The sequence below is a fragment of the Hyposmocoma kahamanoa genome, unplaced genomic scaffold (assembly GCF_003589595.1).
Source record: "Hyposmocoma kahamanoa isolate Upper Pololo Valley unplaced genomic scaffold, ASM358959v1 224, whole genome shotgun sequence".
In the NCBI taxonomy this organism is placed as follows: Eukaryota; Metazoa; Arthropoda; class Insecta; order Lepidoptera; family Cosmopterigidae; genus Hyposmocoma; species Hyposmocoma kahamanoa.
The window spans coordinates 3,335,819-3,363,399 of NW_020653743.1; the positions used below are offsets into that span (position 1 = coordinate 3,335,819).

The 27,581-nt window shown below is 35.0% G+C and overlaps 1 protein-coding gene across 1 annotated transcript in view; it reads left to right on the top strand.

Annotated features, from left to right (window-relative positions):
* LOC113228135 (forkhead box protein P1) overlaps positions 1 to 26,644 on the top strand; it is a 69,109-nt gene extending 42,465 nt beyond the window's left edge. The window contains exons 3-17 of the mRNA XM_026461317.1: positions 11,477 to 11,565; positions 12,374 to 12,491; positions 12,722 to 12,940; positions 13,258 to 13,369; positions 13,661 to 13,777; positions 14,036 to 14,144; positions 14,453 to 14,631; positions 14,961 to 15,038; positions 15,321 to 15,397; positions 15,977 to 16,078; positions 17,130 to 17,278; positions 22,676 to 22,751; positions 23,345 to 23,439; positions 24,807 to 24,955; positions 26,211 to 26,644. Coding sequence (XP_026317102.1) covers positions 11,477 to 11,565; positions 12,374 to 12,491; positions 12,722 to 12,940; positions 13,258 to 13,369; positions 13,661 to 13,777; positions 14,036 to 14,144; positions 14,453 to 14,631; positions 14,961 to 15,038; positions 15,321 to 15,397; positions 15,977 to 16,078; positions 17,130 to 17,278; positions 22,676 to 22,751; positions 23,345 to 23,439; positions 24,807 to 24,955; positions 26,211 to 26,374 — 1,833 coding nt within the window. The 3' untranslated portion in view covers positions 26,375 to 26,644. The remainder of the gene's footprint in view (positions 1 to 11,476; positions 11,566 to 12,373; positions 12,492 to 12,721; positions 12,941 to 13,257; positions 13,370 to 13,660; positions 13,778 to 14,035; positions 14,145 to 14,452; positions 14,632 to 14,960; positions 15,039 to 15,320; positions 15,398 to 15,976; positions 16,079 to 17,129; positions 17,279 to 22,675; positions 22,752 to 23,344; positions 23,440 to 24,806; positions 24,956 to 26,210) is intronic.
* Positions 26,645 to 27,581: the final 937 nt, after the last annotated feature.

A 27,581-nucleotide genomic window follows, 5' to 3' on the forward strand; every position in this document is an offset into this window, starting at 1 on the left:
TTATGTAGTGCACAACTAACGGTTGGCACCGGTAAGCCGTTGAAACTAGTGGTGTTCATTTTAAAAAAATATCTATATTTTTCCGATGTGATTTATCGAGATGTTGTATCTGTATTTTGCGATATATCGATACAAAACTTCGATATTTTCGATATATCGTAAATAATTCTAAAAGATAAAAGGAAGGAAATTTTACTAAGAGTAAATAAGTAAAACCTCCAGTTTTGACACAATGATCAAATGTATTTCTTTAATTACTGAATCCCAACACAACAATATCGCCCGCACACAACCAATGTTATTGTCAATATTATTGTTCATATGCGGCTAGCCAATGAGAATAACCACTGACCAGCGAATCAGCGCTCGAAGTGCGTTTCGTTTCTGCAAGTACAATTTTAAATTGTATAATTTCAACTTTGTACTATTTTTCATGTATCGGATAAAATATATCGATAGTACATATCGATACCGAATGACAAGATTATATCAAATTGATTCGATATATCGAGGGCACTCCTAGTTGAATATAAATTCAACTACCAATTCTCCTCCCTGGTGACGGAGCTGTAGGCATTCTCACTCCCCGACGCCGAAGAATCTCTCCAGTTCCTATTATTCCTACGCGACTGGATAGACCGGAGGATATCTTGCTTATCCTCTTCCAGTTATTCGAAATAGCACCGGAGATATCTGTTACTGTGTCCTGCGACAGTGTCCGGACATAGTTTACAATTAAGACCAATGCAGTCCTACCATTAAGTACTACCTATTAAAAAGGCGCCAAAAAAGTCGCTAAATAAAAACAAAATGTCGCTTTTGTTGTCAAAATGTCACTTAATCTAAGTTGGCAACACTGGCAGAATTGTGGGCATTCACAATACTGCTTGGCGACAGAAATAGGTAAGGTGGCAGTAATTCACTGGACGCACTCTTTCACACAGACTGCTTTTTTTAGATATGTGACTTGTCAAAATGTCAATAAAGGTTTATTGACATTTTCACAAGTCACGAAATTTTGCATTAGCACAGATGTGTCTATAAATTTAAAGTTCAAAAAATTACTGAATGTAATTAAAAATATATATTGTCGTTTATAAATGGATAAGTAAATATTATTATGTGTAAATAAAAATAATCACATTATTTACCATAAAATCCATTTCTTTTTTATTTTCAAACTGTGTTTTCTCAATTGCACAATTTTGAGTTACGACATTATTTAGTTTCATGTGCGAACTGTTCTGTAAATTAAACTTTAGAATTCCCTCTTAATCGCACTACAACTGCTATGGACAGGCATGTCGCTTACCACCAGGCGCACGATTTGTTCGTCCCCTCACTTGGTATTATAAAAAAACATACCATAATGTACTTTATATCAATTTTGTAACGCCCTTTCTCGTTAATGCCCTTTTTTATTTTTATTTTGATTAAACATAATTTTCTACAACAAAATCAAATGAAATGTCTTAATCTCAGTGTAGAGTACTAAAAAAACCGATTTCAAAAATCATTCAAAAGTTTGTCACGCTACTAAGGTAAAAAGTCTTTGCAACAAAAAAAGAATCATCAAATTTGGTTGCAAAGAAAACATGCCCCCTCCTTTTTGAAGTCTCTTCCTGTATGAGGAGATCCTTAGAAGAACGAAAGTCACCGACATAGCTCGAAGGATTAGCAACTTGAAGTAGCAGTGGGCAGGGCACATTCCTTGAAGAAGTGATGGCCGTTGGGGCAGAAAGGTTCTTGAATGGAGACCACGAACCGGAAGGCGTTCAGTGGGACGGCCCCCTACTAAATGGACAGATGACCTGGTAATGGCGGCGGATAAACAATGGATGCACATTGCGTCTGATCGGCTGCTCTGGAAATCTTTGGGGGAGGCCTATGTTCAGCAGTGAACGTCTTGAATGAAACTGCCTCGGTGGTCGAACGGTTACCACGCAGAGGTCCCAGATTCGATTCCCGGGCCTGGAGAAATATTTGTATGGCCTACATTTATTTATCTCGCGAGTTTGGGTGTAATTTGTGGTTGTCTATGTGTGTGTCCATGGCACCCGCGACACAGGGCTTCCCTAGTGTGGGGCTATGTTGAGTGTGTGCGTTATTATTACGAAAAAAAAGGAAGCGAGTTCTTGAGTGAAGAGCCGGAGTTATGGCGTAACATACAAACAAAAACAAAACGTACAGTCGAATTGAGAACCTCCTTTTTTGAAGTCGGTTAAAAAGGTCGTAATGAAATGTGATCAAATGATTTGTCACGTGCACCTACCACGCGTATTAACAAAATACAATTAACATTATAAAATAATAACACAAAACAGTCGAGTCAGTATTTATAATAAATATCACGTACTAACTACGTCATATTGTGCAAAACCATACGTGATTGTACGTAGATTGAATTATTTCTTAAATTCTTCGAATGGTTTTATTTCAAGGATATTATTACAGAAAGTGCTAATTACCTTTGAATTATTGACGTAAAACGTGGAAACCTCACTAACTTATTTAAATAAAATGTGTTTACTAAATCTAACCGACTTAAAAAAATATGTAATGGGATTTTTTATGTGTATATTACGAATTACTTCGACATTAAGAACCGATTTCAATGATACTTTTTGTTGCAAAGAGATTACCTCAGTACCGGTCCCGTCCGACGTTAGTAATTCCACCTCTAAGGGTGGCAAATTAATAATAATAATATAATAATAACGCACACACTAATACCCCGACAACCATATAAACATAACCATACAAATATTTCTCTCGGCCCGAGAATCTATTCTAGGACCTCCGCGTGGCAGTCCAGCATTGTAACTGTTAGGCAATATATAAATTTATAAATAAATTACTAAATTCTTCTTCTCATCGTGTTGAAGGCGTATATGCAGGGAATCACAGAGAGAAAACATTTTAAATATTGTACGTAGGATTTTAGCAGCAGCAGAGGTCCTTTCTGTCGTCAAGCAGTATTGTAAGCATTACTGTGTTCCAGTTTTGAGGGGTATGGATGCTCATGAAGCAATAGGCGCACAGAGCTTGCCAACTTTGTCTCAGGGCGACGAGCGCAGTGGCAGTTTCCTTCATATCTTTGCGATTTAAAGGTCTGAGTAGCCAAGCGCACGACTTGTTCATGCATACCTAGCTCCTGAATACTAGACTTTTTGTCTCACTGTATTTCCGCGTCCCGGAATAAATCGAGACTCGGCGCGGTCTCAAAAATCTCGGGAGAAACGAGACTTTCAGGACTAAATCATTTTCCATACTTATAGGCAAGGCATTTAGGCAATCAAAATATCGATATTTACAATCAACACTACGCCATCTTTATTTTTTGGTCACTTTTGTTAAGAACCATGTTTATTTACCAATATTGTGCTGCCCGAATTTTGTAAGAAAAAGACAAAAAAAACGAATTTTGTGAAAAAGAAAGAAATCGACTGTGAACTGACAATCGGTACTAATCTCAGTTTTAAGAAGTTTACAGGATGGATAAAAAATTTGTTTGCGTCATTTATATAACATCTATGGTCAATTAAATAAAAATACGTAGTTTGTAAATATTTTTATTGCACATGTATATGTACACTACGTATTTTTAAATGGTAATTTATATAAATGACTTCTTCTTAATTTTGTAAAGTTGTCGAAATTGAGATAGTACCGGTTGCCAGTTCACAGTCGAAATAAAAAAACAAATAAAAACAGAACAGGTCCAAAAATGAAGTTGATGTATTGGAGGTATCGTTATGATAATATTTTAACCAAGTTCATTGTCAATTCAAATCACTACATCAAGTTTATTTTATATTTACAGTGGACACAAGGAATAAACTTCGTTTTATGTTATATAGATAGATAAACACAATCGCTGATATAACGCAAGTACAGATTAAGCATAAAAAAAGCATAACATGATTGTCATAGCAATGAAAGCGCGCTAACTCAGCATATGCCAAAGTTTCCTAAGGTGCTGGTTTTAAAGGGAATAAGTTATCTGAAAGCAAAAATATAACGACTATGCGCCAAGTGATACATTGAGAATAATAATATATGTAGTAAAGTGTAAATAGTGCATCTAAAATAACCTATTTCGTATGTAAGTGCATAAGCGAGTGTGAATATAATTACAGCTGAAGGAGTAAATTATGATTTTAATGTTGAAGTTATATAAGAATATTGTTGTCAACGAGGTCTTAATGTTGTATAATGTATTTAGTACATAATGTTTGTTTTTTCGATAGAGAGGACCAGTTTTTATTATAATCGTCCTTCGAATTATATAATACTCTCCGGTGTTGCTATCTCAATCTAACCAGAATAAGAAAGTACTGTTGGTTTAGTAGATTTTCTAAATTCAATTGTCTCGATATTCTAGAAACTGAAAATAACAGGTTGTGGACTCGATAGTGGCATATTTTCAATTTTTATTTTATTATTTATTAGATTCTTAGGATGAAAGCCCTAGTAAAGACGGGTTGTGGATAGTAGTAGTTTTAAAAGACAATTTATTCAATTTTTATCATGGAAAAATTTTGCACATACTGTAGCAGCTTTTGTATTATAAAGCTCTTGAATTAGTTTATTAAAAGATCGTAATTATAACCGTATTTTTAATTTACTTAGGCATTTTATTACATATTTTTATTAGCTTGGAACGCGGGCCAGATGCATATGTAATATTGAGGAAGTTATGTATTATATAGTACAAAATGGTTCAAGAATACTTTGTATATAATAATAATATGAGTTTTTTTTTATAACATCAAGTGACAGGACGAACAAGTCGTGCGCCTGATGGTAAGCTCACGCCTGTCCGACTCAGAGCTTTAAACCGCAAAGATCAGAGTGGCACTGCGACTGCGTCCGACACCCTGAGACATAAGTCGACAAGTCCCATGTGCCTGTAATTTCACCAGCACCCTTACCCTTCAAAACCGGAACGCTAACATTACTGCTTGGCAGCAGAAATAGGCAATGTGGCAGTACTTCCCTGGACGACCTCTTTCACAAGGAGCTCTATCTGCAAACGAAAACATTTGCGAGTTTTCATATCTGTTTCAAATTTTATTAAATTTTCCTTTTAATAATAACAAAGAAGATATTCGCTTTCAGAAAAAAAGATTTTAGAACTAAAATTGATAATAATAATGCAGAAGGCGGTCCTGCTCGATACGACACGTTTTGTTCTGCCGGTTCTTGAACCTGAGACCCCGGCCGACTGTACCCTTGCTGCCTCTGTCATTTAAAAGTTCAAATCGCCATGGAAGAGGCGGAAATTTAAAATAGATATCCACATTAATAAAAATGTATTTATTTGGAAGAGGTAGTTTGTATCAAAACTTTGGAACAAGGATAAGGTATACAATACAAGATATATTCCTTGTCTTTCAAAGTAGGATAACCTGTAACCTGTAACCTTTGGACAAAAACTATTCATAATAAATAAATAAAACTAGTCATGCTATTACTAACATAAAATACAGCGAGTATCTTTGATGATATCACAGACGTGAATTGTGAAAAACAGTTCAGATTGCGACTCTTACCTTTGTATCTACATGTGTAACTTTAGATGATATTATTTAAAGCTAAATTGTTATTTCAAATAAAGCCCCTTATTATTATTATTATTATTTTCTTCCTTCTCAGCCTTTTTTTTGCTGGTTTGAACCACATTTACGGACTGAAATCAAGTAAATGCAGTATGGCGTGCAATCTATGTAGTGGTGTGTAATAAGATCTCACTTCCCCCTCTTCCATCTTATTATTATTATTAAAAAAGAGTAACAATTGAATATTAAGCTCTTAGGTTTTCGTTTCGAGTATATAACCAGAAATGGAGACGACATGTCATTTCGATACCTTCAATGAACACTAAGTCAACTTAATTTTTGGGCCTGCTCTGTTTTTATTTTGTTTTTTGTTTTTTTTTTTACAAAATTCGTTTTTTTTGTTCTTGTTTTTTTTTTTACAAAATTCGTTTTTTTTGTTCTTGTTTCTTTTTTTCACAAAATTCGGGGAGCACAATTAAGATTATATTTATATTAAGCAGCCATACTTACTAAGGCAAATAAATATGGCTGTTTACAAAAATAACAGAAGATGACCAAAAAATAAAGATGGCGTAGTGTTCATTGGAGGTATCGATTTAATGTTTGAAAACTATTCTGCCAAATCATTATGGTGACAACTGCGCTCCGATTGGCTAGCCCGAATTCGCAATAACAAAACGTTGATATTTAAAAGTGATATAGGGCCTATTTGCCTGATGAGTTGCCAGGGATGAACAGCGATTATTTCGTCTCTATTTCTGGTTATATACTCGATGCATACACCCAACTCTGTCAAATTGCAATATTGCTATAAGAAACGTCCCTTCTTTCGACTCCGTTCCATATACACTGAATCAAGACAACCGTGTATACTAACTAAATGATGTAGCAGAATAGTTTTCAAACAAATTAAATGACATTTCGTCTCTATTCCTGGTTCTCGATGGGTGTATGTAACATTTTCTTCTCTTCCTTCAAGATAGGAAAATTGTTATGTGGATTAGTTTTTACGGCAGATGATGTTTAAGGAGACACTATATGCAATAAATTCAAACAATATATTGAGCTAAGCAGTCTATCCTAGACTGAGGATGTTTTAAAAAATAACGACTCTATTAGTTTACAATCTAACCAACATGATTGAAGGTAAAGTGTTTATGTTAAAGACATATGTTGCCAAAACATAATCCCTTCAAAGAGCATGACCTCATGTATTGTTTAGCATGTTAAGTACACAATGTTGGTACTTAGAGATGATTGCCTGCCTTAGATACAAGGGCTAGGTTTTTATATCTTGCACAACTTTATTTAAGAGCGTGTGTTTTTGCAAATACTTCTAAATATGAATTGAAATAAGAAATTATTTCGGTCATTCTCTGACTAGTGTTCACTACCTAATTTTTGTAGCCGTTTTTATATATAATAGACACACGCTTGGCCACAATATTACCTGATGTTAAACGACGATTTGACCGGCGATGGAACGCGTTTGCCTAAAAAATGCCTATTCACTCTAGCCTTTAAAAGCGCCAAATTGTACGTTTCGGGAAACACAGATTATTCCATTAGTAGAGTATTTCATTCCTTTGCCACACGCATCAGAAAGGAGGAAGCAAAGCGCTTAGTGCGAATTGGTGGTATATCGACATAAGAATGGAGTGTTCCGGACCTTCTAGTCAACCGAAGGAGGAACGATGAGGATAGAACTAAATTGAAAAGTTTCTAGATGTACATATAGCCTTTCTAAATATACCTACATTTTTACTTTGTTTTATGACATCAAAACATATTTACAATTATTATTTTCACTTACAGTTACACTTATATATTCAAAGCCGCACATGCACTTACATATTGAATAGGTTACTTTAGATGCACACTTTATTACATTTATTATTTTAATGAACAATTTCTATCCCAGTCGTTTATTAGATCTTTCATTACAAATAACTTTTAGATTAATTACTTCTCGTCGTTGGCTCTGACTGAAAACCAGCGCCTTAGGAAACTTAGGCATAGTCAGCGCCATTTACACTGCTACGACAAAAAATGTTTTAGTTTTCCTGTTGTATTCAATCTCTATTTGTGTCATGCTAGTGAATAAAGTGTTTATCTGACTATCTATCTAATTTCCATGGCAATTTTTATTATTTATTTATTTTTGGTTATTACTTGATTATTAATTGATCATTAACTTGATCATTAATCAACGGATAGATTTTTAACGCACATACTCATAGCCACGCACTAGGGAAACCCTTTATCGCGGGTGACATGGACACACATATAGGTAGACAACCACACATTACACCCAAATCCACGAGAGAAATAAATGTATGCTATACAAATATTTCTCCCTGAAGGCACCTGTGCGTGGTAGACCAGCATGGTCACCGTTCGGCCACGGCCATTCGGGCAGTTAATATAATATAGTATAGTTAGTATAATTTGCTTACCTATGAAATAAAGATTAATAGAGTTTGATAAAACACAATTAGTTCAAATGCTCGAAAAGAATAGCCCACGATTTTTTTTGTTGACGGTAACTACAGGATGTATTAGTTCGCGATGACTGAAGCTATTGTTTTTTAGCGAAAATAATAATTTAATGCAATAGTTTCATGCCTGTGTATGTAACTAATACAGTAAGTAGTCTATTGTCTAGAACCTTGTTAGGTCTTTGTTTAAATGTAAATAAATCTTGCCTGCTGGGTATAAAATAACCTAGTAGCAGTAGAGCTTCTTGTGAAAGAGTTCGTCTTGGGAAGTACTGCCACCTTACCTACTTCAGCCGCCAAACAGCAATGTGAGCATTTTGAAGGGGTAGGGACGCTGGTGGAATAACAGGCACATGGGACTTGTCAACTTATGTCTCAGGGTGATGAACGCAGTGGTAGAGTCCATCCGGATTTTGCAATTTCCGGTTCTGACATTGCAACTATTATGAACAGTGCGTGTCGCTTACCACCAGGTCACTTGATATTATAAAAAAATATCAGTACAGAATACTAAAAAAACCGACCTCAAAGGTCATTCATCCCCTAGTTTTCCATCCTTAGCGGTGACATATAATCTTGAAATTTAAATGGGACCGCTACTCTTTCCAACATCACCAAAATCGTTTCACAAAGGACGGAGTCATCGCATAACATACATTAAAAAAAACATACGGTCGAATTGAGAACCTGCTTCTTTTTTCGAAGTCGGTTAAAAAGGAAAAGATATAACATTAAGCTTGCTAATGCTTGCTTGCTCGCTGAGGGTGCACGAAAGAAACTTTTATTAGTTACAAATTGGTTGTATGAGTAATCAAGAATTTAACCACCACATTCTATTCTAGGTACGAGACCTGTGTTAATAGTATTATGAAGATTCTCCGTTATGGTAAAGTCAAAGTCACAGTCAAAGAATCATAGGTATTCCATAGGTAAAATAAATTTACACTTGAAAACGTCACATTTAAGCTACTGCTCGTTCACTACGCTAACTTCCCTGAGAAGAACGAGGAAGAAACTCTAAGGATTGCTCAATTTCCACTTTTATTGATGACTATCATGATGTTTTTTTATTTAAAAAAAAATACATTCGATCTCGGCTCGTCTGAAACTTGTAGCTCTGTTGATAAAAGCGGCAGTTCGGCAAACAGATGCTGGTTCGTGTCCAGTCAGAGCGAAGGAATTCTCTTTGTGCTTATTCGATCTTCGAAGAGAAATGCTGAACTTGTCAATGTCAACTAGGAGTTGTTGTGTGACATATTTCATCTCAGCCCTTAAGGACTCTTGTATAAGGTTCCCTTCATTGATGGTCTATACTAATTCACTCACACACCTGCAAGTGAGTAATTTCTTAAGTAATCTTTTCTAAAAATAGCGATCTCAATTCGGCGTTTTTCGGGGTGTATGTAGGGCACAATTTTTATATATTTCAATGTATTTAATAACTTTTACTATCGTGTATCGTTTATGATAACGTATATACCAAGTGTCGGGACCAGCTTGTCGTAGATCTAGTAAGCGAAACGCCTATCCATAACAGTTGCACCGCCACTGTTATTGATAATACGTTTAAATCGCTAAAGACTTCACTGCCATTACACCCGTCACCCTGTTGGGTATAATGTTTACTATTGAGTATACGATCGATTTGGATGAGATTACTTCCTTTACCGGTTCAAAGGATTCCAAGGCATTTATAACCCTCGCTTACATAACAAATCATTATTTGGTGAACTGAAAATTACTCAAAGGGCTTAAGTTTACATTTGCAGCACCAACACCGAGTGTTGTGTAAATCGTTCATCTAATGTCAACATTGCATCATTCAGGTGACTAAGGACATATAGGTTTCGTTTAGTCACGTTTCTTCAAATTTGGAAATTATTTAGTTATAAGTGATGATCTTGCAGACTATCTGCGTAACTTTAAAGACAGGTGGAAAGTTATATCTTTCCAGCTTAGTATAACTAAAGCAGAGTAAGAAACAGAAAGATTTTAAGTGTAATCACTGAAATAGTAACTGTAAATTGGCTGTGGATAGAAATCGGATTGGCCTAAAAGCAGTCTTAAAAAAGGTATGGATATAATATAGAGAATTCACTATTGTTGACACGATAGAGAAGGTTGACCGATGACCTAGTGATGATTGCGGGAAGTAGTTGGGTGCAAGCTGCACAATGCCGGTCGTTGTGGCATTCTTTGAGGGAGGCCTCCAGCAGTGGACTTCTTTGGGATGGGATGATGACGATGATGAAGATAAGACGAACTCATTGTCTTATGATGATGTTCTTCGGCTAAATTATATATAATTTTAAGGGAAACCATGAACCTGGATGCTAGTGTTTAAAAGAGTGTCTATCAAAGTAGAATCAAATTCCGTTTCTATGGAGCATGATCCCACGACTGTCGTCTTAATGTAAAAACCCAATTGTTTATTTAAACATCTTGTTTGTGGAATAACCTATTTTGTTATTGCGTTTGCGATGATTGTTGACAAAAACATTGGACTCCACCACACCCAATAGGTAAACTATGAACCATTTGACGTACCTATAGGTACGTAATAGGTATTACGCGGAAAAAGTTACAAGTTTTGGTTTGATTAAGTGTTTTTATGTTATAAAAACGTCAGACAGTCTACCTGATGAATAAATACATATTATATCATAGAATGACATTTTATCAGCTGATGTGAAAAGTAATAAATCATGCTTTGATTATATATCGGTTTAGAACCTAAAGGGTGTTAAATTAATTATTAATTTGTATCTAAATAGTTTAAAATACTACTCTGTCATACAGATAAATTCACGCTATTGTTACTATATCCAAAACAGCTAATACATGGGTACTGTGTGTATGAATTTACGCCTGGCTGCTACGTGGATTACGAGAGCGGCTTATAAATAACCCATCATCTACCAGTCTTTTCAAAAATTTTACTTGTTTCGAATTGTTGAATTCGCGCAGTTTTATATAGTATAGCTTAAGTATCTTTTATTTTGTCACACCTCTGGTCCGCCTTCTATATTATCGACTCATCCGTAGAACAAAGACCTATGTGCAAGACTGCTTATTCTCAGTACACTGTACATTTTTATCGTTATTCTACGCTGTAGATATTAGATCAACCGTTGTTCGATTTTATATTTCCGAAAAGAAAAACATATATAAATTCTGAAATTCCTACAGATAGGCCTTAGTTTCAATATTGAGATTACGTATTTATCCTCGTTTCGTTGTATAAATACGTCACATCGGACTCTGTTCTTCGGATGAGCCGATATGTTTCCAATCCAGTTTTTCTTCAAAATTCATCTGAATCCTAGTCAAAATCAAAAACATTTCACCTTCCTTTTTTATTATTATTATTTATATATTATTAATTAATTTGCTAACAACGAACATGTTTGTTTACAGGGTCCGGAGCCGGCACTGAATACAAACCCAGGTGGCGCTGCGAAGCCGCCGCTCCTCAACTCTTTCGAGCTGGACCGCTGTCTGGACCGGTAAGTGCTTGTTACACTCTTTCTTGGTCTTATTCTGACATTTTATTAACATAAACTTATACGTCATCTACAAAAGTAATAAATAATTTATTTCACAACGTGCATGTTAAACTGATTTACAAAACCCAAGAACCGAACCCCAATTGCAGCATCAATCGCGTACATTAGCTTCTAATGACTAATAGATTCCTGCACTAGGTTAGGTCTGTCTCGCAGTTAATTAATTTATTCATGTCACTAGTATGAGAAAAGTGCGATAGGAAGCGAAATTATTAAAAAGAACGACAAATCTGCTGTTTTTGTGTATCTTCTGTAAGTAACAATTGGGCTGACTCACATTTGTGATGTTGTCCTTCTTTGTAGACTTCTCTCTTCACGTGATAATAATTCTAGGTTCGGCACATGCTCGTAAGTCAAAAACCAGCATCGTTCTTGTAATTGAAATTCCTTTATTTGAACTTAAATTCTAGTGGCGTCTTAATGAACATTATTATTATTTCAACATCTTCCACCGTTATAAGTAACATAAAATAAATATAATTATATATTTAAAGAATTAAGCATTTCTTGACTTATGTGCTCATGTTTACCGACCCTATAATTATCAACGTCATTATTATTTTCACAGTGAGCAATCTATAAGAATTTCCTTTCACCACAACTCGTGTTATATGAATCTTAGAGTTGCTGTCCGGTTCTTTATATGTCTCGATAACAATATTGATTATACAAGAAAAAGTTGGAAGTATCAACGAGTTTATTTCTAAATCGTCTTAACAACCAATTCTGAAATATTGGTATTTTGCAGAGAGGAGTCCGGCCGGTGGGGTGGAGCGGGCGAGGCGGCGCGGCGGCGCCGGCGCAGCTCGCCGCCGCGCCGCGCCTCCCCTACCCGCGACAACAATGAGCCCCTTTCGCTTGCACGGGTAATTTTTAGAACGTATTTTCTCTTTATTTCAAGACAAATAAATATAATAGTCCTTTTAGCTCTAAGTCGTACAAAATATCTATTTTAGGTATTTCCTTAGAATCTATAGAATCCATGTGAAAGCTTTCATATTTAAGCAATTAAAACTTATCAATGTCTGCCCACACTAGTTTACTTTCTTCTTTGATCATCTCTTATCTTCGGAAACAAAACTAACCTAATTTTCAGGCTTCAGCCCCAACATCACCCACCGGTGGTGGGTCAACCCACTCCAGTCCAGCCCCAATCTCGCCGACGGGCAGTGTGGGGGCAGTGGCCAGTGGAGCCCGCTCCCCTCTTCCGATGGTGGCCCCAGACCTGCTTGCCATGCAACTATTGGATCAGCATTCCCAGCTCCAGGCACTAATGAAGCAACGCTTGTTTCATCAGCATCACATGCAGAAGCAGGTAAGGGTTGTAATTGCTCGTAAATCCAAATTAAATAAACTTACTCACTGTTTAACTCAGAGGTGTTTGCTTAGCTTTATTTAGTATTGTTTAATATCATTTGCTTTTATAATAAAAACAACTGTGTAACATGAACTTCACGCTCACATATATTAAGTACTATGTTAACATACATTGTATCATTGTTAGCTTTGAATTCAACCAAAAATATCTAATTGTATATAAATCACCATTTTTTCAATTTCAAAAAACCCATTATCTTTCCTGACCTCTATTCTTATGTTCTTCAAAATACAAACCTTAATATCCTCCAACAGCACATGTCATCAGAAGCTGCTAAACGGCAGCTGGAACAATCGCGGCTGCAGGATCAGATTAATCTGAATCTTCTGTCGCAATCGCATCTCCCACCACCTGACACTTCACCTGGTATGTCGACAATCAGTTTTCAGCACTGACTACAGTTGAATTTTATCATTAATTCCGGTTCTTCCATATCATTTCAAGGGTTCATTGCGTGTGAAAAATTTCTAGCATTACAAATTTTTTTTATTGCGAATCGTACACAGTAATTCTAATTTCACAACGTATTATTCTTTTGAAGCATTAAATGCATACTGTTTTAGCGTGTGCTGAAATTTACTAAAATTTTGGACGATCAAATGTCTCCGAAATTTGAAAAATAAAACGATTGTATTGAAACATAAGATTGTTAAATAGGTTCTCTACAGCAGCAATTGGGTGCCCAGCAGCAGCAGTTAGTGCAGCAGTTGCAAGCGGTACAGCGCCAGTATCTCATGCACGGACCGCTGTCTGTACCACCGAATGCTCCTCCAGGTTTGTTTTCTATTTCATTTAGTCGACTTCGTGAATGTTGTATTGCCTAAATGCATTAAATGTCTTAATTAATATTTATACTTCAAAATCTATCAATTCACTTATTTTCCATGTATATTTCTTCTTGACTTATCTAATTGACTCAATAAGACTCAGGCAAAGACTCAGTAAATAGATGAGCAAAATTAATGGAAATAAAAAAAAATTGGAAACAATATATAATGTACAGGATTTTTTAACTTAGATAAATGTAAACAGGACTGATGCTGTGGGGAAGTGAAATGGAAGAACATCCTCTTTTTGGACGAGGAGTCTGCAAATGGCCCGGTTGCGATGCTCTCGCTGAAGACTACCAGGCTTTTGTCAAGTAAGACATTTTAAAATAAATTATTTTCATTCTCAAAAACATAGCTCTCGTTAACGGTATCCACTTAAACTAAAAATCAGCCAAGAAGAACAGCACTAATTAAGTATTAGCATTAAGTATCAGCACTAATATTTACTACTGTTCTTGGCCAAAAGGATGAAATTGATCAATTGGTAGACTGATCGATCATACTCGAGGTCAATAGGCTTCACCTCAATCTAAGATAAGGTATCTCTCAAAAACGTTCAATATCTTGCTCATTGTTTGACACCATTACGTGTTGATTCACGTATTTACCACCAAAACAGGCATTTAGAAGCAGCGCACACCCTAGACGACCGATCTGCAGCACAGGCCCGCGTACAGATGCAAGTTGTGGCCCAACTCGAGCTGCAACTGCGTCGCGAGCGCGACCGCCTGGCTGCCATGATGAGACACCTGCATGCTGCAAGAGATACTTCTCATCATGCTGCTAAACATCCTCATGGTGAGTGGCTTTTGGACACTTGCTTTATAGTTATGAAAAACGATAAACCCGACAATGTATCTACAATATTACTCTCTATGTCAACTTACTCTGCTGAGTAAAGCTTTTATTTTTTAGGCAATTCCCTTTAGCGGTCTCTGGGCTATCCTGAGTTTGGATTCTTCGTATGTCTATCGGTCATTTGATTTTGGATTTTTTCTAATAAATAGTGAATACAGAATAGCTACCAGGGAATCAGAGTTGCATTGTGCTGAATTGATGTCATTAAGAAAAGGAACTGTAAGAAAATTGATAAAATCCATGTGTCAGTGAAATGCTGTGATTTCCAGGAGCTCCCAGCGAAGGTGCATCTCCAGGACCTGTTCGACGTCGAGTGTCTGATAAATCTGGTGTCGCTATAGCCGGAGGTATTATTTTATTTATTATTTTCTTTAAGAAAATATTATAGATTGTAAAACCCAATTTTATATTAGGATACTTTAGCCGTTATTGTTCAAAATTTTGTTGATTGTATTGGAAATTTTCATCTGAGAATTGATTTATTTCTTTATATTACCAAAGGTCTTCCATATATGCTCGAAAGAGCTGGATTAGATGTTCAACAAGGTAAAATGTTGTCATTTAAAATTAAACGCTAGATGAACGTATTGTGAATAAAATTTACTTGATCTATATTGTAATACTTGCAGAGATTCAACGCAATCGCGAATTCTACAAATCAGCTGACGTGCGGCCTCCATTCACATACGCTTCATTGATTCGACAGGTTCGTATTTTACACTAGCATTTGAATTTGTTCAATCTTCAAATTTTGCGATTTTTTCCTTCAGGATTTAGATGCAAAAACATAAAATTCTATGAAGACATTTATCTTTTAAATGATCTAATTTGTATTTCAGACGTTGTTATTAAAAACAATTCAACTTCGCACCAGCCAATATTTTCTATGGGTGTTTCTCAAGGGCGGGAATTTTGACCTAAATTGTTTTATGTGTTTTATTAGATCTATTCTCTATACTAACGTCATAAAATGGAAAATTTCGCTGAATTGATCAGTTTGTTTTAGATAAACTAGAGAAAGGACGTAACTTTCCCTATCAAACCGTGAACCGTTCTGTCATAGTCTGCATTTTCCCAATTTTTTATATTCATCATCAATCATGTCAATCATGACCAATTTCTCCTGATATTAAGCGACTATGTGATCGACAGTGGTACTCGATTAGCCTGTTTAGCCTGAACAGCCACCATTATAGTTTTCAAACAATATCAATAACTATAGAAAATTCCTAAAAGAAACCACAAATATATCCGCGATGTTTTACAATAAACTGGTATATTACAGGCTATAATTGAATCTCCGGACAAGCAGCTCACACTGAACGAGATTTACAACTGGTTCCAGACCACGTTCTGCTACTTCAGACGCAATGCCGCTACATGGAAGGTAGGTTTTAGAAATAATTACACTTTTATTGAGTTCCCTTATATGTGTCTTAATAAAAATACTGGATGCACGATTAACGTAATAGACATTGCTACCAAAATGGTAACAGTGAAGTAAATTGTAAATGGAGTAGTCCTATTACGTTCAACCGTTACGCAGTTGTTTCGTTACGATGCATATAAAAAGTAATGTTGTGTAGATTGAAAATATTTAAAAAAATATTGTTTAAAAATGCCTTAGACACTAATTTAAACGTAATAAAGAGAAGGACATTAGAGTTCTCGTAATTATATATGAAGTAGGTAATTTTTAAGATAAAAATTAATAACTATTTGATTTCGACGTTAACTTGGATATTAAAAGGTAAAATAACAATAAGATTCTATAGTAACTGTGCTATATATGTATACAATTATTAATACTTTTACATTATTTTATATATCAATTGTATTTAGAAGTGTTTATTATTAAGTTAACACAACTCATTAGTTTGATGTTAAAGAGCGTAAAAATGATGGTGCACTAGCAAATTTACTGTAGGCTTCGAGTGTAATTTTTTTTCACTGTTTTTTTGGGTGGTAATTTTTATCCGTAATAGAAACAATTTTTACTAAGGGTGCTTTAATCACATTGCGGCAAAATATCAACAGTTCCATATCAATAACATACTTGATAGATCTAAATAAGTAATCCAGTTAAAACAGGGCAATAGTTGTTCGTATTAATAGGTAAAATGACACATGTTTTAGACATTGTAAAATGAAAAAATTCAAGCTGTATATTCATTGAATACGTACACCTAAAAAAGAATTTAGGGGACAAAAACCAATACTCCAATAACTTTTCGCGAAATCGTTCACTGTTTATGGGAGGACCTAAAAGACAATTACAGATTTTTAACAACAAAGAGTTAATGAGAAAGATATCTGGGTATTTCTATCATTTACTAACCTTTAACGATGTAACTGAAACAAAATGGTGAATTGTTATTTAAATGTATATCTATAACCTGTTCTACAAGGACATATAAAGACTAGATAAGTACAAACAGAATGCAGTGCGTCACAACCTGTCGCTGCACAAATGCTTCATGAGAGTGGAGAACGTCAAGGGAGCCGTCTGGACTGTGGACGAAGTGGAGTTCTACAAACGCCGGCCACAGAGAGCTGCGCACGCGCCGCCGCCGCCCGTGCACGCGGGGTACGAGCCCCCTGCCATGCAGACCGATTCTAAATACAATTTTTTACTGTGTCACATGATTATACATTTTTACAATTGCACTAATATACACTTACACATAACTACATTACACAAATATACTTTTCTGGTTTTACATTGATACTATACTTTTTTTACTTCTACAATATACAAAAATATTTTTTTAGTACACACATTGTTATACTATACATAATTTATATTACACGAAGAGACGCTTCTAGGTTTTACATTAATACCATTATAAGCACATCTACATTATACGACTATACAGGGTTATTTTTAAATGACTAATAACCTCGCAGGACTACATTACTAACATTATAACGAGCAACTTTTGTTCTACGACTTTTTACAAAACGCAATAAATTTACCGAAAACAAACTTTTAAATTTTTTCTGTGCTATCTGACATGTTTTAGATCTGTATAGTAGTAATTGAACATATGTATAGCAACGCCTCCCGGCCGCGTGCTGTTGTCGGTAGGAATTCCCGCGCTTTTTACGCAAGGGCTAAATAATACCTACAAATAATACAATTTATTTAACAATTATTATTACGAAATGACCTACATCTTTTACGTCGAATAGCTAGCACAATTCTTGTGATTAATACCTAGAAGTTAATTAATAGCTTGTTTCCACGTTTAACTCGCTTGCTGGGTTTGTACGAATGGCAGCACATCGAGCTAAATATTGGCGGAGCTAGTTCCGATATACTACGATATTCGAACACAAACCTGTAACATGATGTGCTGTTGACAATACACTGAATCCACAATCCTGGACCTAGGGTAAAATTGTCCGTGATCTCTTAATCGCTGTGTGGCAGCTAACATTGTAACTTGGCTTGGTGTAAGTACTGTAGGAAATCGTCTTCCATATTCGCGGCAGGCTTCCGACACATTGTCACCACATATAGCAAGTAACTGCACCATTTCCGTATGTATACTCTACACTTGAATAGCGATACGTCATCGTGCTAACAATTAGAGTTACAAAACAATAAATAACATGTGCATTTACGACGCGAATGCATCAAAGTGACTGACCGCCGCCGACGCCCCGCGCCCGTAGGTACGTTCCCTCCCCCCGCCCATTCCCTTTCGTGCATTTCGCATCGGATGATTTGTTTACATAGGGCATCGACCTCATAGCCCAATTATCGTGTTCTTTTCTTACCGCATAGTGTTAATAACCGTTTAGAGCATACGATTAAATATTTTTATTTTTGTATGAAAGTAAAATCTGACGAATTATTAAAAGTCATGGAACAAAAGTTGTAGTATATGATGTTAGTAATGTAGTCCTGCGAGGTTATTAGTCATTTAAAAATAACCCTGTATAATAATGTAATATTTTTTGCTATATTATAATGAACTTACATACAATACTACTTATTATTATTACTAGTCGAATGAATTTTTACTACGTCACAAGGATAAACACTTTTGCACTATGACACTTTTACACTACTACACCACATATATACACAAGAATAAACAACTTTATTTCAACACACAATATACAAAACACACAAAATTATTTTTGACAATTTTTGCTGAAATACAGATATTTCCCTAAAACCTTCATTGATGCGATCAGAATACACATTTTCATTTGTAATTAGCATTTACATATACTTTCAACACAAATTTACCTATACACTTTGGCACTGCAATTACACTTTCGAATAATATTACTCCAAATACACAGAAATACTTCGAAAATATTTCAACTTGCCTGAAATACATATTTAATTCGCACTTACTATGCCTAGAAATTACGAAACCACAAAACAATTATAACTACATTATTTTATAAAAAAAAACTACACAGCACAATACATTACTAGATCATAATAAAATCACGCAAACATGTAATACAAAAACAATTGTACAATATACATATATACATATATTTCTCACATAAGCAACCTTACATGATTATAATATAAAATTTTTTAAAGCACTAGGTCTTCAATACATCAGTAAATAATACACAAACATAAATACGAGTACAATGTTCAATAACATAAACATAAATACATTAAATAACACAAGACAATATGCACATTACAAGTAAACACACAATGTAAGAATACAACACAAAAAACTCACAAAATACACTGTACATTAAGCATCCAAATACACAAAGCTACCATTAATACATTATTAGATTACTACGCATGAATACGACGTGGCACTAGCAACACTTAAACACAGAAACGCAAAAATAACACAAAATACATTTTTGAATAACACAGGCAATCATGATTGTCAACTTTAAATTTATGATACAGCGTTCATTTTTATTAATTTTAAACATAAATTTTGTTAAATAACTCGTGAGATTAATTGAAACTTGATTGTTATAACCATGTTTAACGTGTCAAAGCAATTGATGAAAAACGCGTGACAAAATGTTTGGGAATTTGAAAAATTCTCTAATAAACCTGCATTTCGTTGGAATGATTAAGAGATATGTAAATCGCGTCACAAACAAGGAAATGGCTGTTGTTTTAACTCAACGTCAAACCACGTGTTTGAAAATTACACAAAGACCAGAACACACAACTCACTGAACAATAAACACTTTATTATCTTTGAAATCAAGACATTTTAATCTTCTCTCAAATATTTTCTATCTAACCTAGCAATGTATCTAACTCTTATTGTGTAAATAAACATTTTATCTTGTTTCAGATTTGAATTTATAATTATTTGTGTAGCTAATTTTGAATTGAACTTTGTAAGTAATGTTGCAACTGATATGGTAATGGTAATGGTAATGGTAACTTAAAAGGGTTGTCAAAAATAAATCAGTTGTAATGTTACAGAGAAGTGGTGTTATGTACATTTTTTACGTAATTAGGATTTGTTGTGTGTGTACGTGGGTTTCAGCGCAACGGTGAATAATGTTTTCTCGCTTGCCTATTAACCTTGCTCCTGTCATCTGTTCCTATCCTTCGGGGTCTTTTCTTGGGCCATTGCATGAGTTTCGTTCAATATCTCCACGACGATCTTACTATGTTTTCATCGTTAAATTTGTCACTATCACATATTTTAATTATTAATTTGAGATTCAAAAGCGATGAAAGCATATCAAAAAAAAATTCAAAATAAGTAGTACGATATTGGTTGTTGAATATGTGCTAAACGGCGATGAATTATAGAATGCCATCCGGACCAACCTGTCACTGCACAAGTGTTTTGTGCGGTACGAAGACGACTTCGGCTCTTTCTGGATGGTTGATGATGCTGAGTTCGTGAAGAGACGCCACCTGAGTCGGGGGCGTCCGAGGAAGTATGAGCCGGCCCCGACAAGTGCCAACACAGCTCCTCCACAGTAAGGGCGAAGCATCTCCAGTTGCGACCGTCCAACGAATTCATGTACTTGCGTTCTCGGAAATCTTACAATTCAGTATTTTGTACACTAAATTGTAACTTTTTTTATAAAAAAACCGACCTCAAAAGTTCGTGGAATTACATCTATTTGCCAAGTTTTATTGTAATCGGTCACCGGAAACTGCGCGAAACCGGATACAACCCCTAGTTTGCCACCCTTGGAGATGGAATATTTTCTTCAAATTTAAATGGGATCACTACAGAAGTACCCTCTTTCCAACAAATAAAAAGAACCATCAAAATCGGTTCACATAATCTCAGTATAGAATATTAAAAAAACCGATCTCAAAAGTCATTCATCCCCTAGTTTGCCACCCTTGGAGGTGGAATATTTCTTTCTCTTTCCAACAAAAAAAGAATCATCAAAATCGGTTATCGCGTAACAAAAACAACATAGATTCGAATTGAGAACCTCCTCCTATTTTTTGTCCGTCGTTTGAGTCGGTTAAAAATCTATCTCTTTTTGAGATTTCAAACCCATCGCTGACAATAACTTCATACATTATACTGAGTTGCGAAACTTCTAGAGAAACTACGTTTAGGATACCAGTGAGATATTTCGAGTTTACCTTTTATGTCTATTTATTTGGGACCTATCAATAAATGAACCTATTGTATTAAACTATTTGAAAGTGGAGTTAAGATTTAAAACTTAAAGAATCGTTGGACGATCGCGTCCAGTTAGTGTTTTTGTACGTAAAATTTAACCAAACATTATTATAACACAGATTAATTAAATAGTAATGTTTGGTAGTTAAAACTAGATTGATGTTCTGTTCTGACCATTATGTAAAGTGTATCACCGTGTAAGCTTAGATTAATTCAATATGTCATGTTAGAATGTAACTAGTAACACATGAATATCAAACATAATATAGATGATTTCGAAAAGATTGTGCTTGGACATTGAAATAACATGAAAATAATTAATATGAATAAATAATTAACATTCACTGAATAAAACCGTCCATTTCCTGACTAACTGTCGAAAATATCATAAAGCAAATAATTCAAACTTTTTCTAAGAACGACGTAAATTGATATTTAAAAAAGACAGTCATATGATTTAAAAGTGAATAAGATCGTCTGGTAATTATGACAAAAAGGACAGTTCACGAGGAAATGGATGATATATGTAACAATGTACCAGCAAGCACAATCTGATCTAATAGACTCCTAGAGTGCGAAGCTATAACTATATGTTTTGCCATAGTTTTTAACACCACAACATATTTATAACTCGTTCAAAAACTTAGCTTAATTCATATGTTGCATTGTAATTTCGAATAATTTTTGATTTATAATTTGACGAACCGCCTAAAGTGTATCAATTTTGTATATGACGTTTTATATGACATGCATGAGCATTTAAAATGGTTTGTATTGTAAAAACGATCGTCGTTGGATACCCAAGTAAGATTGATGTCTTTTTAAATATTTTTTTATTCCCATTTTAACATCTGCATGTTTACATCCCCTGTTATATTTTAAATGCAGGTAAGTGTGGGCTTATTCGCTTTGCATGTGCAACTTCGTCGCATGGTAGATAGATTTTTATTACCAGATTTTCTACTTTTTTCTACAATGAAGCTTGCCTTTTTCTTCTATATTTTATTCTATTTATCTTTCTCTTTTCACTAACACACACGTACACGCCACTCATACACAAATTACTTAACAATCCAAATTGGTTAATCCTTATTCAAAATTTCACACTACACATATTTACACATACACAAAATACATAATGAAGAAAAAATAATATAAAAAATAAATCAATTTTAGAAGAGGTCTGAAATGGCCGGGGTAATATATTTTATAATTATTTATTTTTTACAAAATTATCAAAGTAAAGTCATCCAAATGGTAAAGAGAGAAAAAAATTATTTTCTGTTTTTTTTGAAACCTGAATGAAAATCAATTGACAAGTAAAGAGAAAAAGAATGAAATAAATAAATCGAACAATAATTTGACAGGTTCATGGGAGCTCAAAGTCCACCAATGATGACTAGCCCACATGGTTACAGCGAGGCTTTGAAACGTAACCTTCAGGTTTGTATTCATAAAGTTATTTTTTTAGGATATCAAGTCCGAGGATGAGCAAGTCGTGCACCTTGTGGTAAGCAACACGCCTAACTGCCTAACTATAGCAGTTACAGTGCCATTCAGAGCTCTAAATCACAAATTTGAGATATAAGTTTACAGCATTAACATTCTTAGACTAACGTCACAGTACATTTATGAAAATGTTATTTAAGTTAAGAAAAATAGTAACTGACATAACATTAATACGAGGAATAAAAATAAAGTAGCTGTTGTTGACAGTCGTCTGCACAAAGTCTCAAATTTATTTAAGGGGCAATGCATACGCTTCTGTAATAAGATTGCGATTAATATTCAAAATTTGCCATTTACGAGACTTTAAACTATAGTGAAATAAAAATTTTTTACTATCTTTATAATCGCTCGACCCCAGCAAAATTCGTAGGCGAAAATTTTTAATTCGACTTGTGGTATCGACTCTCAGTGTCGATCATTGTAGCCATCACCCTAACTATCGTACGCCACCAAGAACAACCTAAAAACAACTCAATATTTTACTTTTGAAATACATGGTAAAATAATACAAGAATATAATTTTACAGGGTATGATGGAAGACTGCAACCTGTCATATATGACTGGCGAAGATCACATGATGCAAGGGAATGATGACTATCCTTCTTCGCACGACGATTACAGGTAAGGCAATAAATATCACATACCTAAATAGAGTGGATGCCCGAAGAAACCTGACCTCCTAGTTTAGGGTGCTTTTCCACCGGCGCGAGGCGAGACGAGCATCGCGCATCTTCAGTGGAAATGTTTTTTATATAATACCAAGTGACGGGACGAAGAAGTCGTGGACCTGGTGATAAGCGACTCGCCTGTCGACAACAGTTGCAGTGCCACTCAGAACTTGAAAACGCAGATATAGAAGGGGCACTGTCATTACGCACATCACCCTGAGACATAAGTGGACAAGTTTCCCAAGAAAGTTTCCCTGGACGAACTGTTTCACAAGGAGCTCTACTGCTACTGTATAATGTGGTCTGGATTTACAAGGATGGGCGAGGCGAGAATTGGAATATTTGTTCATGTAATATTGAACCGTATTGCTGCCTACATAGAGTATTATACTCTGCAACGGAAACATGATTTCTGGCGCGATCTCGCGATGGCTATTAATATCAATCGCGAGACTGTGTGGAACGTAGGATTTGAGATTTAAAAGAGATAGCTTTATCTGATTCTTCTTCCGTTAACATATTTAATAATAATCATTTACGGGACATTTACTTCAGCCGAGTATTTCTCGCTAGACGAACTAAACAGCACTGAATCGTCACACAACCACAGCGCGAACTGGATGGCAATTTTTGGTGGAAATAGGCCGGCGAGATTTTTAGTCTCGTCTCGTCTCGCGTCGCCGGTGGAATACCATCTTCACACATTCAACAGAAAAGTGTAAAGGAACGTCAGCTTTTTAGCTGAAATTTGTATTTACGTAATGTAATTAAAGATCAAAGTGGCTTAAAAAGTTTCTTAAAATGTCGAACACTAATGATGCCATAAAGGTGTCTCTGATTAAATGGTAAGTTTGTTTTAGGTTTAGGTTAGGTCTAGAACTCAGCGTGCCTTACAGCTCCGCCACCAATGAAGAGATTTGGTAGTGTACTTTAGAGTCGACGGCTTAGCAGTGGCAACCGCTAGTTGTGCAATGCGCAACGGGAAGTGAGCACACTACAGCTCCGGTACCTATCTGATAAATAGGGAGGGTGCTGTACGTGCACCCGGGACGGCTCACCCGAGGCGCTAGCCTCTTGAGAACCGGATGAAGTCAGTAATAACAGTCTGTGACAAGCCTGTACACCGGCTGATCTAGGGTCAGAACCTGAACTTAGAAGGTTCCTGTGCACGCACAGGTTATAGTGCCCTTCTCGTATACCCTAAGGGTCAGTAGGGAGGGCCACTATAGTCAAAACTAATGTAGGAAGATACGGGGCTGCACCATTATTATTCTGAGTGATCCTATATGTATAAAAATCCATGTCTTCTAATATCAACAGCCGACCTCCCATGATGAATGGATATGGCAGCAGCAGTTCTTCGCACGATGTGAAAGCCGAGGATCTGAGCGCCAGCGAGGCCCAAGACATCAAGCCGAACATATACGCTCTCAAGAACGAGATGCAGGCTTCTGATTATTCCAACAAAGGTAACAATGCCTTGGATCACTCGACAAGTTTGCTAAGGTAGTCACCATATTTATTAACGCGGAATTGACTTATTCAGTAGTTAGCAATTACGAACCTCGACTTGAAAGCCCTCAGTCTTCGACTTCTGTTTCTAACAGAATCTCGTACATAAGTCCTCATGCAGTTTCCCCACGGACAGCCGCCACGAAACGTATTTTTAGCTTTTCTTGAAAGGAGAAAAAGTTTTTCAGACTGGTTTCATTCGAGGTCATGTCTATAAGTATGGTGACTCCCTAAAATAGATATAACAACACGATACCGAGTATTATGTATAAGAAAACAAACGAAAGTTTTAACTGTTTTATAATGATAGTGTATATATAGTACATTTCACTTATTTTATTATTTCATTATTAGCTTAAAAATAGTATGCAATCAACTTACAAATTTTAAATCTCACGGTACTCATCTCTATGTGAAATTGACTTGAAAAGCAACATTTTTGGGGAGTTTATGAAACACATTGCAAAACAAAACGCATATATCGCTGCCTATGTACACATGCCAGCACATCAAGCTACACATTGACGTTTCTTGTTCCGTTGCACTGGATGCGATTTTCGAACTAAATTGTGTAGTCTTATGTGCCGTTGCGAGTACGAAAACGCAGTATTGCATAATAATGAAATTTTGAACTAAGTATACAGCGAAAAGTAGAGCATTTCAAACTTTATCGTGAATGAAACACCCATCTTCTTAAGTATAAAACATTTTTCGATAATCCTTACTCCAAAATAGCTAACAAAGGCTGCGACTTGTTTTTTATTTATATCAAATAAATCATAATTTGATGTCAAAAACGTAAACAAAGAAATGTTATTGTGAAAGTGTGAATGCAGGTGTTCTAAACCTTATATTTTTAGCGAAATTTCATTTTGTACGAAAAATCATTTTGTTATATTTGACCGACTTCCGCTGTCCCGATTTTTTCTTCTCATACAATAAAATCATACTTGTAAGAAAGTAAGAAAGAACTAAAAAAAAAGAGCACTAAAATAATTTTAATCAATTTTATGGACAACTCACGCTTGACCAAAAAATTTACTATACCAAAATTGTATTCACGAAAAAAGACTATATAACAGTAATATAGTAGTTCCAAAGACAGTTTCCTTGTATCTTCTATGGTGTCGGATTTCCCATTCCCATTTAAAAAAAACACTGTATTTTTCAGTTTTTGATTTCACGTTAAATGAATTCCGAACTTTCCTCTAGGAGACTACTCGAGTTCTAATAAGGAGTCTTCAAGCAATCGCTCTGGGGAGACCAGCCCGTACGATGACTACCCTCGCTCCGAGGACAGATATCGTGCATCTCTTTCACACATCAAGGACGAGGCCGAGAACCTCTCCATCAACGAGCAAAGATCTGACAAATAAACAAAATATGATTGTGTATTTCCCACTTATACACAAATGTGCAACGGGTACCATTGTGTATGAAAAGGATGTGACAGTGTGTATAAAGAATTCGTGTATTTGACAGAGAGTTTAAAGTGGAATTATAGTTCTTGTGGTAATCGTACTTACGGACTTTTCGCGTATATTTATGTTAGAATTACGATTATAATATCACAGTATGTAATACAAGTTTATATTTACGGGTGTAGAATCTATTCCAAGTTATTAGTGGTGTTAAAAGTGTAATGTGTTCACTGTTGGAATTTTTTACATTTAATAGACGATCTCCAAACGAGGATTTGTAAGTTTAGAAAATAACCAAATATTTTTTTTTTGCACCCGGTTTTAACGGGAGTTTTGAAGTATTATAGTTTTTACGATTTTACTTTTTAATTTAGTTTTTATATGTTGTTTTCTAGTAAGGACTTTTCAACATTAAAATTTGCTAGGTGATATATTTATAGACTTAAGTGTTAGGAAAAATTTAGATGAAAATTGGGCTCTTCTGATGTCAACGATTAAAAGAAAACCTTAAAAGGTCCATATCAATATTAAAAAACTATATAATCACTAACTGTAAATCGAGAATAATAAGAACAATAAGTAGTTGTATTTTGACTGTTCTTTTTTTTAAAGATAATTACGCAAAGCGTTTTATTTTGATTATTTTGCATTATTACAAAAAAATACATAATTTAAAAATTCTACTTAGAAAACAAATTTGTACTTTTAAAGATCTCAAGTAATATTTTGCAACCAGTAAATGAAAAAAAGCTGGTTTTTTTTTCATACACGAAGAAAAGGAATTGATTTTTTTTTAAATTATATTTTAAGATTATTTTTGTCGATATTAAGATCTGAAGAATTAAAAATTTAATTTTAATTAACTATGAAAAATGTAATGTATTTTTTAAACATTTTTTTTTGTCTAGTGATAGTGTTAATTGATGATACATTTTCTGATGGTACCATTTCTTAATTATGATTCCAAGGAATTGTTTTATTATCTACTTGATAATTTGTAGTACCTAAGTTGTAAATAATTACCTATCATGAATTGTAAATTCTTTAAAAGCGTAACTTTAGAGTTGTGTAAGCGTTAGTTGTATGGTATGACATATTGCATATTAAAATCGTTCATGTTGTAGGGAATTTAGAAAAAAATATTTAGAAGTAAAAACTTTTC